This window comes from Castor canadensis, chromosome 7 (assembly GCF_047511655.1).
Source record: "Castor canadensis chromosome 7, mCasCan1.hap1v2, whole genome shotgun sequence".
Taxonomy (NCBI): domain Eukaryota; kingdom Metazoa; phylum Chordata; class Mammalia; order Rodentia; family Castoridae; genus Castor; species Castor canadensis.
The window spans coordinates 78,943,554-78,960,982 of record NC_133392.1 but is presented as its reverse complement, the minus strand read 5'-3'; the positions used below and the strand labels follow the sequence as shown (position 1 = coordinate 78,960,982).

Below are 17,429 nucleotides of genomic sequence, written 5' to 3'. Positions count from 1 at the left end.
GTTCTCCTTATTAATATCATTTATATTAAAATATACATGCCTGTCTTTCAAGACTCACAGGTCTAAATTACATCTCAACGACATGTGCTTATGCCAGGCATTTTCCCTACTTGCCTCTGGGCACAGAGGGGTGAGGAAGGTGATCTCTCAGTTGGCTTAGCACAGTGCCCTGGTGCCAATATGCCTGGAGCTAAACCTTACAAGTGGCCAACCTTGAGGGCAGCTCCTCTTACAGAACACTGTATGTGGATTTTGTCAGACCCCAGGCTCGTTTAAGCCTCCCTACTTGCAAATTAAACATAAATCCATTTTGGGGACTCATTGGATCATGAGTGTTTTCATTTGCCTTTTTTATGGATCTTACAAGACAGTCTGGATAGTTCAGAAAATAATAGCATTTTCTAAGGACTTTCTGATGTTAGGGTGCTGTAAAGAATAAACTGCCTCTCACAAGAAGCCCTCCTCACTTAGTGAACTCCCCAATGCCTCCTCTATCGGGATGATAACACCAGGCTAGAAGTCCTGTAGAGAGTCTGTGTGCCTCAACCCCTGGAGACCTGAGCCTCAAGATGGATGTCACTTTGCCTTTGTTCCCTGCTGGCACAAACAACCCCACCCCTCAGAGCCATCAGGCTGCAAACCCCTGATTCCACTCTGTCACATAGCACCCGGAATGGGACAGGGGACTCCCTGGGTCTGTTTTCTTTTCTGAGTCTGGCAAGAAGGAAAAAAATCAATCATACATGAAATACTGATTAAATACTATGGCCACCTGAGCAGAGTTGGTGTCTAAAGAAGCATAGGTCCCTTCCTCCGTGAGCTGGTGATGAAGAGTGAAATACACAGCATGCTGGAGAGGAGCATGTAGGATCACGACAAGTGCCTTAGGGGCCAGGGAAGACCTGGAGAAGATTTTTTGTGAGTCAGGACCTGAAGGAGGTTTGTCCTGAGATGGCTACAGGAAGAGCTTCCCTTGTGAAAGAACACCAAGGGCAAAGGTCAGGAGGAAGAGCAGTGCGACAAGAGCAGAGGAGAGGAGGAGGAGAGGAGGTCAGAGGCAAGACAGTCTAGGGAAGGGGTTGACAAACTATGGCCCATCTGTCACATGTGTTGTGCCACTTGCTTTTGCAAATAGTCATATTGAAGGCAAGGTGCCGGAACTCTATGGTCTTCATAAAGACCCAGACTCCTTTCAACTTTATGATTCACTAGCCTCAGCATGTGGACATGAGGTGTCATGATCTCAAAATAGTTGCCAATGCTTCAGACATTACACATTATATTCACATTTGAAATAGGAAGGCAGGGAAAACACCTGTTCTTTCTACCAGAAAGGCAAAAGTTGTCTTCATGCTCTCTCAAATTTCTACTTTCCACCATATCTTCCCCTATCTCCAGAATTGTCAGGGCCACTTCTAGCTTCAAAGAAAGCTAGAAAAACCTCTACAAGGATTTTGACTTTGGTCCACAATGAGGAACACATTTTATAGCACAGCCTAATAAGTATAACTGAAGCATAAATAAAGCAGGCAAAAGATTTATAAAAGCACAACTCACATTTACAATGTGTACTGTATCCTGATGTTTTCTCATCCGTTTTTTATGCACACCTCACATCATTCACTAAATTAACCTCATGACTCACTATCAGTTCTAAGTGTAGTAAGAAAACCCAAGCAGTCATGAACCATCTCTAGCCACCCACAAATCGCTGCTCCCAGTCAGGTTGGTTTCCTCTCTCTCACTGCTTTTCTTTCACTTTCCCTCCCTCCTTCCCCTCTTTATTTTTCCAAAGAAAAGGAATAAATATTGGGTTGGCAACTAGCAGTATGCATGGCACCCACTATAACTGAAGGAGAGGCCAAAGGCAGTACTGAAGGACACAGAGACTCTCCTTCTGAAGGAACTTGGGGCTCTGTGATGGAGCCTGGAGTTCTTCTGAAATGCAAGCAGCAGCCCCAGGCCCAGGCATGCAGCCGGAACTGCAGGATCCCTGAGGCAAGATAGCTTGCTGCCCCAAACCTGATCCTGACTCCAGACTAGGTGACAGCTTTAACTGGGGCAGGGAGAATGACTCACACTGGACAGCCCCTGGAAACTACCTCACCAGCACCTGATACTTCTCCTACAGGAATGAAAGCTTAGGTTGTGAGTTATGCTGAATTTTACCCACTGGCATTCAAAAAAAACCCTTTTCGGAGCACCCAATTATTGGTCTTAACTCTGATGAGGTTTGAGCTTTGGGCTGTGGAAGGGAAAAATGTATCCCAGTGGGAGGCCACCAAACACAGAGACCCCTGAGCTGGTAGAGGATGGAGCATTCTCCAATAATACAAGCAAAGGCAGAGGTGGGAGGGAAACCAGGCTGATAACCTTTGCCCTCTCACTTTTTTGCAGATGGGGAAACAATCCCAGGGGCTTGCATCAATGCACAGGAAGTAGATGCAGAGCCCAATCTCTTTGCCCCAATCCAGCAGCCAGAAGTTAGGACAGGGCCACTGAATTGGGGTCCAGGGCCTCATGGACTCAAATCCCAGACTGATTTTTGCATGTGTGAGCACCTGCAGTTTTTTTTTTTTTTTTACAAGATCCACATCAGATTCTAAAATGATCATGTGAGCCTAAAAAGATTAGAAAAGGCAGACTGAGCAAAGCTAAAATGATTTACGTGGGGGTTATGGGAAGACTGGTGAGGATTGGGAACGTAAAATAAAACAGAACCTGCAAATGTTTCCACAGCCCCTGGCCTGCCCTCCAAACCCTGAACTTTTTGTTTTTTTTATTCACCCGATGGATTTCTTAATGTAGCATTCTAAGGGGCCTTGCCAAGCAACAGCCAGACGCCACAAGGTGACCCGAGAACAACAAATGACAAATGCTCCGGGCTTTATTGACAAGTGTCTCCGCCACACCCCATTCTACTCCGCCCCCCCACAAGACGCGCACAGAAGTAATGGCAGCGCCTTTGTTGGAAACCCAAGGATCCACATTACCAAGGCTCCCAGGACTCCGCCCGCAGACCCGGCCCTTCGGGGCCAGTCGGGCTGCCGTCTCCGCGCGTACTGGGCGCCCTCGGTGTCGGGGAAGACCCGGCAAGCCGAACGCAGAAGCCCGCAGCCCAGCCGGCCAGTACTCCTGCAGCGCTGGGAGCCAAGACTCCCCACGCGCCCGGGCGGAGCGGGGCGGGGCGCATGGGCGGTGCTATTGGCCAGTTAGTGTAAGGGGCGTGCCCAGGGCGGGAGGGCCGGGCTGCACCATTGGCTGTGCGAGCTAAGGGGCGGGACGAGGACGGTGAGGGGCGGGGCGAAGGCGGGCACGACAGAGGCCAGGGCAGCGGGCGCTGCGGGCTCAGCTCCCACGGTGGCGCAGCTCTGGAGCAGACCAAGCCTCCGCACCGGCAGTGACTTCTGGATCGCGCGATGACTGGACGGTGAGTGATGCCGGTTTAGGAGTATTAGTGGGCGTCCACAGAGCACCCCATCAACAGACCCCGGGGCCCCCACCAGACAGGGGCGCTGGAGCTTGGGCATTTGTGCCCTTTGGCCGCCCCACGCGAGTCTCCTCCCCCTGCCAGCCTGGCGCATTGCGGGCTGCGGTCTTAAAGCGGAGAGAAGGCACTGCGCCTGGCTCCTCCTGCAAGGGAAATGCGCTTTAATGGGCTCAAATCTTAGCGAGACAGGTGGGCACAGTTGCAGGTTACACCCGTGCCCGCCTTGTCCCTCACTTCAGCCAATCTCCCAGAAGCATGGATCTTAGATGGGAAAGAGAGCTTCGAAGCGCTCCTGCACAACTCTGATCTCACAGATGGAAAACCAATGCCAAGATAATGGCAGGAGGGACTTGTCTTACAATCGCTGTTTAGGTAGGGTTTGTTTTGTGCCAGGCGTTGTGCAAAGGGCTTTAACACTATATACCACTCCTCACGGCACAGTGAGGTTGGTGCTTTGCTTATCCCCGTTTACAGATGAGAAACTGAGGCTTAAAGAGTTACAATATTGTCCTCCTTTACCCAGGTGAGTCTGTGGTAGAGCCTGGATTTGAAACCAGGACTGGCTGTTCCTCCAGGTCTTTTGCACTTTGCTCCCTGGCTCAGAGCTCACCCCACATGGTGCCTTGCTCTTCCTGTGTCCTGCTTTGTCCGTGCCCCCTACTACTGAAGGAGGCCTCCGTGTTTTCGTTCTTAAAACACTGTAAGGAGAGCTTTCGAAACCCCATCTCACATGGGAATTAAATGAGATCACAGAGCAAGTAAGGGCTAGGGTCCTGGAATTGAAACCCAAGCAGGTTAGACTCCAAAGTCATGCACCACATTGGCAGAAGAGTGCTTTTCTATTTTCACTGTAGTTTAACTTCCCACTGCACTAGGTATCAGAATCTGTTGCTAGAAACCATGAAAATAAAGAAAACGGTAAGTAAATTGTAGAACTAACAGGTAAATGCAGACCTGCCTGCCTCCTGTTTCTCTGTGTTTTTCCTGGGCTACTTCCACCAGAGAGGAGGGTTGCCTGGGAGAGGGAGGAGAAGAGAGGGAGGGAGTTAAAGGAGAGAGAGGAAGAGATAGAAGAAGCAGAGATGAAACAGTACCCTTAGGTTCAAAAACTGCTGTCTGGAAGTTGTAAAGGGTTTTTCAGCATGTTTTTGGTGTCTGTCAATCATCTATTTTCATCAGTTCTAACTGTAATTCTCTCTTGGTGTATATGCCACACTTGACATTGAAAGAAGGTTGGTGCATAGATTAAAGTGCCCACCCCTGAAACCCAGTAGACTCCAGTGGCATGAGTTTGAAAAGAGAACTAAGATCCAGGGTCCTTCTAGGTTAGGGCCAACTGGACTGTGACAGATAAAGAGTATGAACAAAATCTGGGTATGTGTTAGATTCTGTAAAAGTGAAGGGGAGGGAGACCTTGACTATGGGGTCTTCCAGAAGTCCTCTGGACTGTGCCCCTAAGGACCTGGGCCCTGGTTTCGGGGTAGACTCTGCCTGTTTCCTAAATCATAGTAGATCCTGTGGGAGTCCCCCACCTCTATCCCTCTCCCCCTCGCTCCATCCCGCAGTCCTCTTTGGGTCCCACATCCCCATTTCTGGAGCCTCACTGTCCCACTAGGGCCTGACACCCAGTGTCACCTGTAACAGTGACAGGAGCTTCCGTTTATTCTGGAGGAGACCACGAGGCCCATCATACAGGTTTCTTCATTTACCTTCACAAAAGGCATTGAGGAACACAGTTAGTTAACTGTTGAGGAACTCAAGGTTCAGAAAGGAAAGGGGACTTGCCCAAGGTCATATGGCCAGGGAATCAGAGGAGAGCTTTGCGCCCAGAGCCTTGGGAAGGCAAGTGATTATCCTCTTACAAAGTACACTAAAGACAGTATTTTGAAATTGTTTTAAAGTACACTAGCATCAAGTAGGAAGTGCCTATATTTCCCAAGGCTTCTGCAGCTTCCCCATTTCTGATAAAGGGAACTTGGAATTCCCTGGGTCTCCTTTTTAGCTGTCTGATCTGAGAGATTCAGACATATTCCCCTTGCCTTGCCTGACCTTAGGGATCAGAAGGTGGGCTGTTACACAACCCCGGAGCCCAGAGTCCCAGTGCTGGGAAGAGCCCTGAGGACACTGTAGACCAGCTGCCACCATGACACTGACTAACCCAAAGCCCAGGAGATGGCACAGCTGCTGAGTTCATTGGCTCCAAGTCAATGCCAAAGTCATGTTCATACTTGCACTTCTGTCTGTGATGCTCCTCTGCCTCCTGTCTCTTGGTGTGGCCCTTTTCAGCAGAGATTCTCAGCCTTGAGACCAAGGGCAGATTGCTTGAAGTCAGAGGGTCTGTCCCTCTGCACTGCAGCCCTGGCTCCGAACAGTCGTGATCTTGGCCCTTCTGAGTACCTGTTTGGCCCAAAAGCCATGGTTGAAATGCTCAGGGTCTCCACAGATTCCCCTCTTCCATAGGCAGGAGGTGAGCCTGGCTTGAGGTGGGGGACACAGGGAGGAAGTGTGGGTGTAAACTGGAAGGGGCAGCAGGAGAATTGAAAACAACTTTCTTGGCCAAGGTTGCTGTGCCTTGAGACCAAGGACAGAAAACACAAATCTGTCCCCCGGGAGCATGGGGGAGGTGCTGCCCTGGTCTTCCAGGGGGCCAAGCACCAATCTCCTCAGAGGAAAGCAAATTGTGTCAGGGAGTCCTAAAGCCAGAATGGGCTCAGGGAAATCTGTCAGTGGGGAGCCCAGGACTGTGGAGGGGATGGGTGCACAGCAGAGGCAAGCAGGCTGGTATGGTCAGCTCAGGGCAAGTGGAGGTGATGATGGTTTGAGGCCTGCCTCACCTGTGTCCCCAGGCTCTGTCTGACTGTGCACAGCACCCTGCCAGGCCTCCAGTTGGCAGGACTGATGGGGCTAGGACTGGGCTGGTGCTGGGGCAGGAGGGACTGTGAACAAACCAGAGGTAGGTGATGATAGGGGTAGAGAGGAGGAGAGGGGGAACATTGGAGGGACAATGGGAAAGGGCAGCAGCTGCTCAATCACTGCCTGCTGTCCACACTGAACAGCTGGCTTTCTCTGCACAAGTGTGTGGCAGAGGAGCAGCCTGTGTCTGCCAGGCCCTTTAAAGGCAGCTGCCTTCTTCACTGGCCGAGACCCTGCCATTTGCTGGCTAACAGGTGCTGGGAAGGCCTTTCACAGGTTCATTGTTTCCAAGCCCTGCTACTGCCCTGGGTTGGCTTTTGGAAGTTGTAACCTGAACTGAGGAGGAGCAGGGATCTCAGACTCCCCAGCGTGCAGGGCAGTGTGGCCTGCACCTGCCTTCCTTTTGCATCCAGTAGCCCTGCTAGAGGGTGCCAGTGGTGCCCAGCCCTGTCCTCCTTTCCTTATTACCTATTTGATTTAAATCATACCTAAGTGGGAACCTAAGAGTCGTGATCAGCTCAGAACCTTTGAATTTAGGGACCCCAGGTTCTCCATATTGTGAACTAGGAGACCACCCTCCACAGTCAGCATAGCTTTGTAAGAAAAAGCATTGTAAAACTAAAAAGTAGGCAGCACATAGTGCCACATTATAGTGTGTCCAATTCAGTTCTGTGAAAATCCTATCTTTTGTCCTTTTGCAATTACCCTGTAGGAATTGAGTCCAGTGGTGATCAGTAGAGTCCCTTCTTCTGTTATAACTGGCCCCAAGAACACATAAAAAGGAAAGAGAACCAAGGTTGTAAAAGGCTCAGTCACTTTTGTCTCTCCGTAGAAGGCTGTGGACTGGCTGCCTACAGCCAGCCACTGAAGTGGAAAGTATGACAACTCGCTGCATTCACTAGGGACAGGTAGCCATGGCTAACGCCTGAGGCCTCCAGGGCAAGCTTGGAGGCCTGAGCTGTGTGCTGTAGGGTCCAAGGGCCTGGAACAAGCCAGGACAAAGAAGGTTGCTGGTGGGAGGGGAGCAGTCTAGGCCAACTGGCCTCTCTGGCTGCATCTGTCACTCTAGTTGTCAGACTGTACCTGGGTGGCAGGCCAGCCCAGCCCCATCCTCTCCCAGGCTCCTGCTTCCACCCAAGCTGCATTTGTGCATTGGGCCTCTGCCTAGGATTCATTTCAAGATAAGACCGTGCTGCTTTATTATAAGAGATTGAAAACAGGCTGCTGGAGATTTCCCGGGCCCTGCCTGATGCACAAGCAGACTCTGTGCTTGGGGGCCAGCTTCAGGGCATAGTCCTGACAGCCCACTCTGCTTTTGTGCAGGGTGAGGATGTTCTCTCCCATTCAGCAGTCATCTCTAAAATGCCCCTTAGGTACTCTGCAACTCACCAAGAGGCTGAGCATCAGAATGAGTGAAAACCAGCTCAACCCTCAGATTGGGAAAGGCACGAAGACAAAGGGTTCACATTGTTAAGGAATCTATGGGTGATTCCACAGTTGCTGCCTGCTTGGGGTGGAGACCTGTAAGAGCCGGAGAGTCCAAGTGACTCGCTTAGGGCCATGCTGCTGGTGCTCATCGGAGGACACAGAAATGAAAGGAGAGACTGTTTTTCTGTGGGGCCAATTTCCCACCCCGTGAGGCTCAGGCCCAGCCCAGCAAGTGTGAAGAGCCCAGCTTTGCTGAAGTGAGCCTTCATCACCTCCCCCAGCCTTGCTCACTGGGATTCCTGCTCTCTTCTGGTATGGCATGTCACAGTCTCTGTTGCTGCCAACTTAGCTGTTTTCCCTGCATGCCCACCTTCCCCTTTCTTCCTTGACTATGCCATCTGCAATACAGGGTCTTAGTTTCTTCCTGACTCCTCTGAGCAGCAGACACTACCCCCACTGGCCATGTCCTTTGCATAAGCAGGTCCTCAGGGGTAAACCCATGCTGAAGGTCAGCAAGAGACAGTGCTTTGCAAAAAAAGTATCAGCCCCAGGTGATGGGGCTCCTGTACTCTCAACCAAAGCAGCCCCTTTAATCTGATTTGCATAAAAATTACACAGCTGAGAAAATGTCAAACCCATTGGAAGTCAATATCCTTATTATACAGATGGGAAAATTGAGGCTCAGAAGAAAAGACACACAACTGAAGCCACCCAAGTCTTAGCAGCAACCAGCCCAGAGCTCCTTAGAAAGTGTCTCTGTTAATAAGTAACCACCGCCTGATTTACAGGAAATTCCACTTGTAGATGTTCCAACTACATAGAGCAGAATGGTCATATTCCCATTGTGCTGTGGGAGAACGAAAGTATTGTAAACTGAGTCAGGGCGCAAGTCAAAGGTCACAAACTAGAGCCCCATAAGTGTCTCTGTCTTGAAAGTGTGTTTGGTCTGCCTATATCCTATTTCTAAATATATTTAAATATAAATATTAAGGGTATTTGTTGTAGTGATTGAGTTAATTTGCTGTATTAGTCAGGCTGAGCTGGGTTATACTGCAATGACAAATCCCTGTGGTTTATTTCTCTTTCCCACTGCAGATCCACTGTGGGTTGGCAGGAGACTCTGATCCACAGAGTCACTCAGGGTCCCAGGCTGATGTTAGACATCAGTTAGAACATGTGGCTTTCTGGGTCACTATGGCAGGAGACTGGCATTGATTCTTAAATATGCTGACCTGAGAGTGACCCACACACTTCTGTTTGCAGCCCACAAAGGAGGATTGGTCACATGGCCTTTTGTAGCCTCAGGGGAAGGCTAACAGTCACATAGTCATTCCAGGGCAGTCTTATCTCCGCCAGAGCCTCCCAACTTTAAGCAGTGGAATGTATACACTCACAAATATCCAGATTTCTGCCTTCCCATGAAACACCAGAGGATCTGTGCCTCCATTTCCCCATGGATTCCATGACCAGCGTCACTCAAATGAGCCACCTGCTTAGCCCCTGGACACTTTTTACATCTTGCATTCCTGCTGTAGGTGTACAACTCTGGAAGAACTAACTTTTAGAGAAGTCTGAGAATCTTCTTGTAGTAATTCAGTCATTCAGCAACCATTTACAGGCTTCCTTTCCACATGCCCGGCTGTGCTTGGTGCTAAGAAAAGACAGTGAAGCAGAAAGGTCACCACCCCAGCATGTCTGTACCCCTGGGATGTCAATAGGAGAGGTGGATTTGGAGGTCTGGAGGAGGTTCCAGGGAGTGAGGGGCTCTGGCATGGGAGAGGAACTGACATAAGAGCAAAGAAGATGGTGAAGAAAGAGAGGGAGGGAGAGGAGTTGTGAACAGACCAGCACTGAGGAAGTCCTAAGGGAGGAAAAAGCATGGAGCCCCCAGGGGCTGTGAGCAGTCAGCAAAACTGAGGCTCAGAGCAGGAAGTGGGTAGGAGGTGGACATAGAGAAGGGAAAAGAAAACACCACAACCTATTATTTCTGGGCAAATAGAGCCCTTCCTACCATGAGCTTGCATAAAGCAAGACAAAGCATGGCCCAACAGAACCAGTGTCAACCCAGAAACCCCACCACAGGGTCTTGCCCTTGGGTTGAAGGCAGCTTCTGCACACACAGGTCTGAAGCACCTCCCAGACAGGGAGCCACAGGTCCCTCATTCCACAGGCCAGCTGAAGGGAGGAACCGAAACCTGTTTTGAAATCACTGTTGCCTAGTTGAGGAGAACACAGCACCCGCCTCCAAGGCTGGGTCCCAGTGGTGCCAGTGGTGCCAGCACTCTGTGTCCTTGTGGAGGCTGGGTCTGTCATACAGGAGTCCTGGCCTCCATGTAGGCCATGGTCTACCTCACCCCAAAGCAAGGAAGAGAGATAGTCCTGAAGTCACTAGGAAGCCCAGCTGTCCCCAGTCCTTCCTTCTCCATGCCAGTCATAACCCCCTGCTTCTGTAATCAAACCCTCACTCAGAGCTGAAGCCAACACAGAGGGTGACTCAATAAGGAGTCTGTGGGTATCAGGCCGGTGTGGGGGAGGAAGATGAGAGAGAGTATAGGACAGGTCAGGGTCAGTGCCCAAGGGGATAGAGCTCTGCCATGATGGCCTGAGGACAATCATAAATTAGACGGTAGGAGGCCTGACCTTGAGCCCAGAAACATTTGCACACACATAGGTCAGGACAATGTGTTGAGCTGGATTTGTGTAAAGGAGTATTTGAGTTTGCTCATGAATGGACCTCTGTAGGGGGAAGGACACAGTGTGCCCACCACCCCCAGCTGTGTCACCTCCCTATGTAACTCCAACGTGGGAAGTAAGAAGCAGGCATAGGGTCAGCATTAGAGAGGGCAAGAGAGAGACAGAGAGAGGCTTTATCTCACTGCCGGTAAGGAGGAAGCCTTGGTAAGACAGTGTTCTTGGCCAGAAAATGGCAATCCCCTCTTATTTATGGTTTTATTTTCTGTGGTTCTTGTTACCTTAGGTTAACCTTGGTCTGAAATAAATGGAGGACTCTAGAAATAAACAATTCATAATTGTTTGTTTTGAGTAGCATACTATAATCTCATCATCCCACCTGTGCTCGGGTGTGAGTCATCTCTGTGTCCAGTGTATCCACACTTCATGTATTACCCACCCATTAGTCACTCAGAAGTCTCAGTCATTAGATGAACTATCGTTGTATCACAATGCTTGTGTTTCAGCAACCCTTAATTTGCTTAATAACAGCCCCAAAGCACAAGAGTAGTGATGTTGATAATTCAGATATGCCAAAGTAAAGCCTCACAGTACTTCCATTAAATGAAAAGGTGAAAGTTCTTGACTTAACATGGAATGAAAAAAATCAAGATGCTGTGTTGCCAAGGTCTAAAGTAAGAATGAGTCTCCCATCCATAAATTGTGAAAAAGGAAAAAGAATTCCATGAGTTTTTTGTTGCACTTAAAACTGCTTAAGTTATGACCACGGTCCATGACGAGTGCTTGGTTGAGATGGAAAGCGCATTTAACTTACAGGTTCAGTACTAGCTGAGGTTTGGCACCTTCTAGGGTCTTGGAACATGTCCCGTGCATATAAGGAGGACCACTGTAATGTCAACAGGATAAAGAAAGCTCAGGAGTTGCCCCCCATGCAAGCAGCCTGGGAGGACTTGGAGGCCCCGCACCTTTCACGATTGTGGATGGTAGGAGAGGCAGTTTCATGAGTGGAGTCCACCACTGAACCTGGAGGCTGGACATCGCCCCACTGAGTGGAGGAAGAAGGAAGGCTTGAGGGTTAAACCATTGCCCAAGAGCAAGTAGAGGAGAGGTTAAGAGGCCAGAATTTGGTCCAAATGCTTGTGCTGCAAGAGTGGCTTTGCTACTTGCTCTCTGCTTGCTCTTGGGAACCATGCCTCACTTCGGTCCCTGTCTTCTAATCCATAAAATGGGAATTTATGGTTGTTACCTGGTAACAATGCTATTGTGAGGACTAGATAAGATAATTCACAGAGAATGCGCTACAGTCCCCAGCACATAGCGAGGACAGTACCAATTAACACTCCAGTGGGAGAACTGGCCCAGGAGACCTGACCCCAGAGGCAGTAATGGGCTGCTACCCTGTCTCAGTAGGAAGGGAGGAGAGAGGACTGGGCCTTTGGAGGACTCAGGAGCCACTGGGGCAGAAGCCATCCTTCAAGGGGTGACCCTGCCAAGTCCTGAAATGTTTCAGAAATCAATCTAGATTCCTGGAGATTGTGTAGAGTTTTCCAGGGTGGGGGCCTGCCCTCTGGGACTGACTCTTCCACTTGGACGGGTATCAGACCAAGGTGGATGGCCTCCATGCCAGGGCTCTGGGCACAGCACTAACCAGAGCTCCTCCTGGCTCACCTGACTGCCACCATTCCTCATTTACTTGACAGGTAACTTCCAGGTCTGCAGACAAGAGCTGAAGATGAAGGAAGATTGTCCACCCAGCTCTCATGTGCCCATCAGTGACAGCAAGTCCATTCTCAAGTAAGCCTTTGTGTGCGGGCAGCAGGGCTCTGAAACCTCCGTGTGGCTTCTCCCCAGCATAGTGCCATAGGTGGAGGGGTTGGAGCTCTTTTTCACACGTGTAATAGTGTGTCCTGGGGACAGTGGTAGGTGCTTCTTTTTTGGACCTGCCTCTTTGGAGATCAAGTTGTTTTCAGGCTGTGGATTTGAACCTCCCTCCTTGAAAAACGCTCAGTGGCACTGCAGTGATGGAATTTAATTTCATTATTTAAAGACTAGAATGATATCAATACTCTCAGTGTATTAAACAGCTCAGAAGAACTCTCAAACCAGCTATAAGTCTTTAATGAAAAAAGTGTACTTGATTGATATATTTTTAACTTATTTTTATTTACTCTCACTATAAAAAAATGGGGATATTTTCTCAAATCCATTTGTGAACTAAATAAAAGTATCTTTTTATTTTTAATTATCTTGATTTTTGAGTCCTGAGTCAAAATATTTTCTAAATTTGGGGAACTCCTCTCTGCCAACCCAAGAAGAGCCAGCATCCTTGAAATGCTAGCTTTTGCTGAGGATCTGCCCCTGGGGGCCTCCTAGGAGTGGCCATGACATCATCATGTCATTTCACCACACCACCTTTAGCATCGTTTTTGTTGTTTGAGGTTTGTAATAAGAGCGATGAGACGATATTAAGTATGGTTTTGAAAAGTCACGATAGCGATAACAAGATTGATTCCACATAAGTACATGTTTCCTCAGGTATTTTGTATTCAGCATTTACACCTTCACAGGCATAATTGGAAGTGTGATATCGAACCCTGCCTTGTTAATGTCATGAAGTCACACATCAGTTCCTCTGTTGGTTCTTGTCATCCTCACGCCACACACAGTCCCATGCACCCAGGTCCAAAGTAGGTTTTGCCGTGGTCACTTTGTGTGACTTGCATGTGAGTGGAGGCACTGCCTGAGAAGGTGCTAGAGTCTCAGGGTCCATCAGGGCCCAAGACCCAGGAGGCGTGTTTTCTACAAAACACTCCAGATGGCAAGCACTTCATGCAAAATAAAAGAATGAGCAAGATCTCCTTAAGCTTCATATTCCATGTTGATAGGATAATTTAGGTATGCAGGGCTCAGTAAATGCGTTATGAACACTCATAAGTTTTGTTTACTGCTGTAGTGCATCTTATATCCTAGATGGCCTGTGCTGCCTTGTGGAGCCAGCTTGGATGTGGGAACCATCCTTGTCCTCTCTCTCATGCACACCAGCCAGGGCACTGGGGCTTTCCTGCTGTGCTGGGAGAAAGTGTTTGGGCAGAATGGCCTCCCTGGGGTCATCAAAGTCTTAACTGTCAGCCTGTCACCTTCATTCCATAGTTGTAGCTAGGGAAAGTCAAGATATGGACAGCAGGCACCACTCCTGATAACTCCCTTCAGCCCCTAGTGGGCTCTTGTAGGAATTAATACCAGGAAAAGGCAAGAGTCTTTGAAATGCCTGTAATCCAATCCCAGAGGACTCCCCAGAGGAAGTGACTCAGGACTGTCAGGGACTCGCACCTGCAATAGTGAAAGTGGGAACACGCCCTAGTGTCCCCAGTGGGAGGGGGCCTGCCTGGGAGTTTTACTTTCTTCTCACACCCCTTACCTCAGTCTTCCCTGCCCACTCTCACTTCCCACAAAGGCCTTGGAGAAAACCTGGAAGACAAAAGAACATGAGCCATGATAGCACAATCAGAGCTCCTAACTGATTCCCTGTGTCTGGCAAAATGTGTACTCTTATGTCCATTTTACAAATGAAGAAACTAAGAACAATGAAGCCAAATGACTTGTCTAGGCCCTCCACACCCAAAATGTACATGTGTGACTTTACCTTTTTAGGTCGGAGCTCTTAAGCCTGCTGAAAACCTACAACTGCTACCATGAGGGCAGAAGCTTCCAGCTGAGACACAGAGAAGTAAGGCCAGAAGCTCTCCTTGTTTGTACTATCACTGTTTATCCTGGGTTGCTGAGGCAGCCATAAATTACACTTGTTATTTCAAAGGGTCCCAGTTTGGATAATAAGTAATATAGTCACCCTTGTCATTTCTGGGTTGGGGACCAGTTTAAAAGCAGGCAGGGTGGGGTTAGAGCATCCCTGTGAGGACTCAGAGCCAATAGAAATCTCCTTGCAAGCCTTCTCCTGCCACCCAGGACCTTTGTCCAGAAGAATTGCTGTGACGGCATAGCTCCTTCCTCCTTCTGCCCATCACACCATGGACAAGTCCCCTCTGCTCCCTGCCAAGCCAGCCAGTTTTCCTGGACCTTCTCACCTGCGTCTCCCCGTTTATAAAGTGAGGTGTTGGGCTACTCTGGGGGTTACAAACTCAGGCATTCACAGGACCTGCAAGGTGCGTGTAGGAGTGGGTTGCCATTAAGAGTGGCAGTCACCCATCAGATCCAACCCAGGCTGCTAACACAGGAATCGGGCCTGGCACAGGCAGATCCCTCCTAACTTTTCAAAAGAAGATAGATATCTGTAATTTCATGAGGAAATTCTCAAATCTCAAAACACCATGTAGGATAACAAAATATGATCAAGGCCAAATATAGCCTTGAGCACTCCAGCTGCATCCCAGGGTATGTCTAGCAGGGCCCAGGCTGGGACCACTCTGGGGCAGATCTAGCAGAGCCCTGGTCTTCCACCATCTTCACAACAGGACCTTGGTAATGGCTTTGTGCCCTCATCTAAGTCTAATTCAGTATATTTTATAGCCTAATAGTGAGTTTCATCATGGTAGGATTTTATTTTGGGGGGCTTTCATAGCTGAAATGGGGTTAGTACTAGACTGTTCATCATCCGTCAGTGTCTGACAAGGGCCAGCAAATTCCAAATGCCCTTCTGCTGTCAAACAGAAAAAGCGAAACCCACAGAGACTTTGCCAGGGCTCTGTGAGCCTCCCTCTTGTTAGTTACTCATCAGCCCACAATTTTCTAGGTACTGAGCAGAGAGTCAGCAGACAGCCTAGCTGGACACCTAAGTCACCCCATGGGCCAGACAGAGGTCAGCCTGTGAGGACCTCTGGTTATGTAGGCTGGGTGCAAAGGAAACTTCAGACTCCTGAACTTTAGGCTGCCTGTGACTACCTGGAATGGCAGGAGCCTCAGGCTCTGTCTTCTTTGATTTGTGAACTCAAATTGGGGCGGGGGAGGGGGGGCTTGGAACAAGTCCTGACCACCTGTTCCCTCCCCGTCTGCTGTCTCACTGCTTCATGCCTCCTTCTTGGGCTTTGCCAAGAGGTGCCTCTCAGATACCTGTCTTACCCTGTCTGGCCCCAGTCCTCCCCATCCCCACATGGTTCCTTACTGTCCCTGGCCTGGCTCTGACTTGGTTCTAGGTTCTACTGGATCTTTTCTCACCTGAGCAGTGAGCCCCTTGGAGTGGAGTCAAGCTCCACTTGGTTTCTTGATTCTGCATACCTCAGGCTAGGCCCAATGTGATCCTTGTGCATAGCTGCTGAATGACCCCAGCAGGTACAGGCTTAGGGCCAGCTGGGATGAGGAATAAGTCCTGAATCCTGATCTTTAGTATGCTGAGGAAGAAAGGGGCAAATGGGGCCAGAGAGTTTTGACCTTTGATCTGCACTAAGCAAGGGGTTGGCTCCCACCTCAGACAGAGGTGAGAGCCATGGTAGAGCCATGAGGTATGGTCAGAGGGCCTAAACTCTGGGCCTTTCAGACACTGACCTAAGACCCCAGTGGTTCTCTACATGGTCCTGAACCAGCAGCTTCAGCACAGTCTAGGAACTGGTTAGAAATGCAAACCTTATCATCCCTCCCCCAGGCCTGCTGAATCTGAACTCACCATCCTTCCATCTGAGTCTAACAAACCTTTCAGGGTATTCAGATGTAAGGTCAAGTTTGAGAGTCATTAGTCATAGCATAGTCTTGGAGTTTGGGATTCCCCAAGATAATCCCCTCTGTAGGAATGACTGTATAGGGAGCTGGGCTGGGAAGCCCCGAGCCACACCCTGGGTTTGTGTGTGGGACAGTCCATTTGGAGAAGCAGGGGATACTACAACCAGCAAGAGGCATTCCTGACAGCCTCCAATGGTGGGGAGTAAAACCCCAGCAGGGATTTCATGTTCTCAACTCTAAAGAGGATGTGAAGATTTTTCCTGATCCCCTATGGAGACAAAAAGTAATTTTCAGGAATCTTCTGCAGCCCCAGCATGTATGGGAGGAGGGGAGAGTCTAAGGAAGAAGTGTGGATCTTTTCAGGGTGGCAACAGCCATAAAGGCAAGGTTACAGATCTAGAAACTCAGAGCTCTGACACTTGTAGGCAGGTTTTCCCCTGGCATGCCACACCCTTGGGGTCTCACTGAGGCTGCATGACATACCCATCTCAAAGATCTTGGATCTGCAATTTTTGGCCATTGGGGATCCCCTAGTACTTGCTACAGGGCCATCTCAGGTGACCTCTCCTTGGGCACCACAAGGATTGGGCAGACAGGAGGAAGTAACAATTCCCCAGGAAACCTCCAAAACACTGAGCATTTTGCTGCCACTCCTCTAATTATTGTAACACAAGAGTTTTGTGATGTAGGAAGGACCATTTTCCAGGTGAAGACCTTCAGGATCTCAGAGGTTAGGTATCTAACCCAAAGTCAGACTGGACTAAGTGAAAGATGCCAGCATGGCTTTGAAGTTAGAGCACAGTTGCTTATAATATAGAAATACCATTTTGACCACTACAGTTTGGAGGTCTCTATTGAATGTCACTTGACAGGTCCCAGGAACACAGGGCTGTTTGCCATCCTTCATCTCCCAGCTAAGGTGTCTTCAGGCTGACCAAGGGCTCAGTACCTAAATGTGCCCTCCCAGACTCGGCAGTGCCCTAAAAGAGACCCCCTCTTTTGTCGTTGGCTTCCCTAGTAGCAACTGCAGCCTGGGCTACAGTTGAGAAGGGAGTCCTTCTCCTTTGCTGCCCCATCAGTGTCTGCAGAACTTAGAAAAGTGAGGTGGTGCATGTTTGGCAGGGCTGTGCCCTGAGACTCGTGTTTCCTTCCCTGTGACCCTTTTCTTCAATTTCTAAGGGCTAGCAAGAGATATTCTCCTCTCTGGAGGCTGGTGGACCAACTTCCTTTACTGTAAACC

General features: G+C 49.3%; 1 protein-coding gene across 2 annotated transcripts in view; it reads left to right on the top strand.

The window, feature by feature from the left end:
- Positions 1–3,296: 3,296 nt before the first annotated feature.
- The window catches only part of Rassf4 (Ras association domain family member 4), a 30,091-nt gene continuing 15,958 nt past the window's right edge, over positions 3,297–17,429 (top strand). For both annotated transcript variants that reach the window (XM_020181540.2, XM_020181539.2), the window contains exons 1-3: positions 3,297–3,430; positions 12,223–12,316; positions 14,174–14,249. In XM_020181540.2, coding sequence (XP_020037129.1) covers positions 12,255–12,316; positions 14,174–14,249 — 138 coding nt within the window. In that variant the 5' untranslated portion in view covers positions 3,297–3,430; positions 12,223–12,254. The remainder of the gene's footprint in view (positions 3,431–12,222; positions 12,317–14,173; positions 14,250–17,429) is intronic.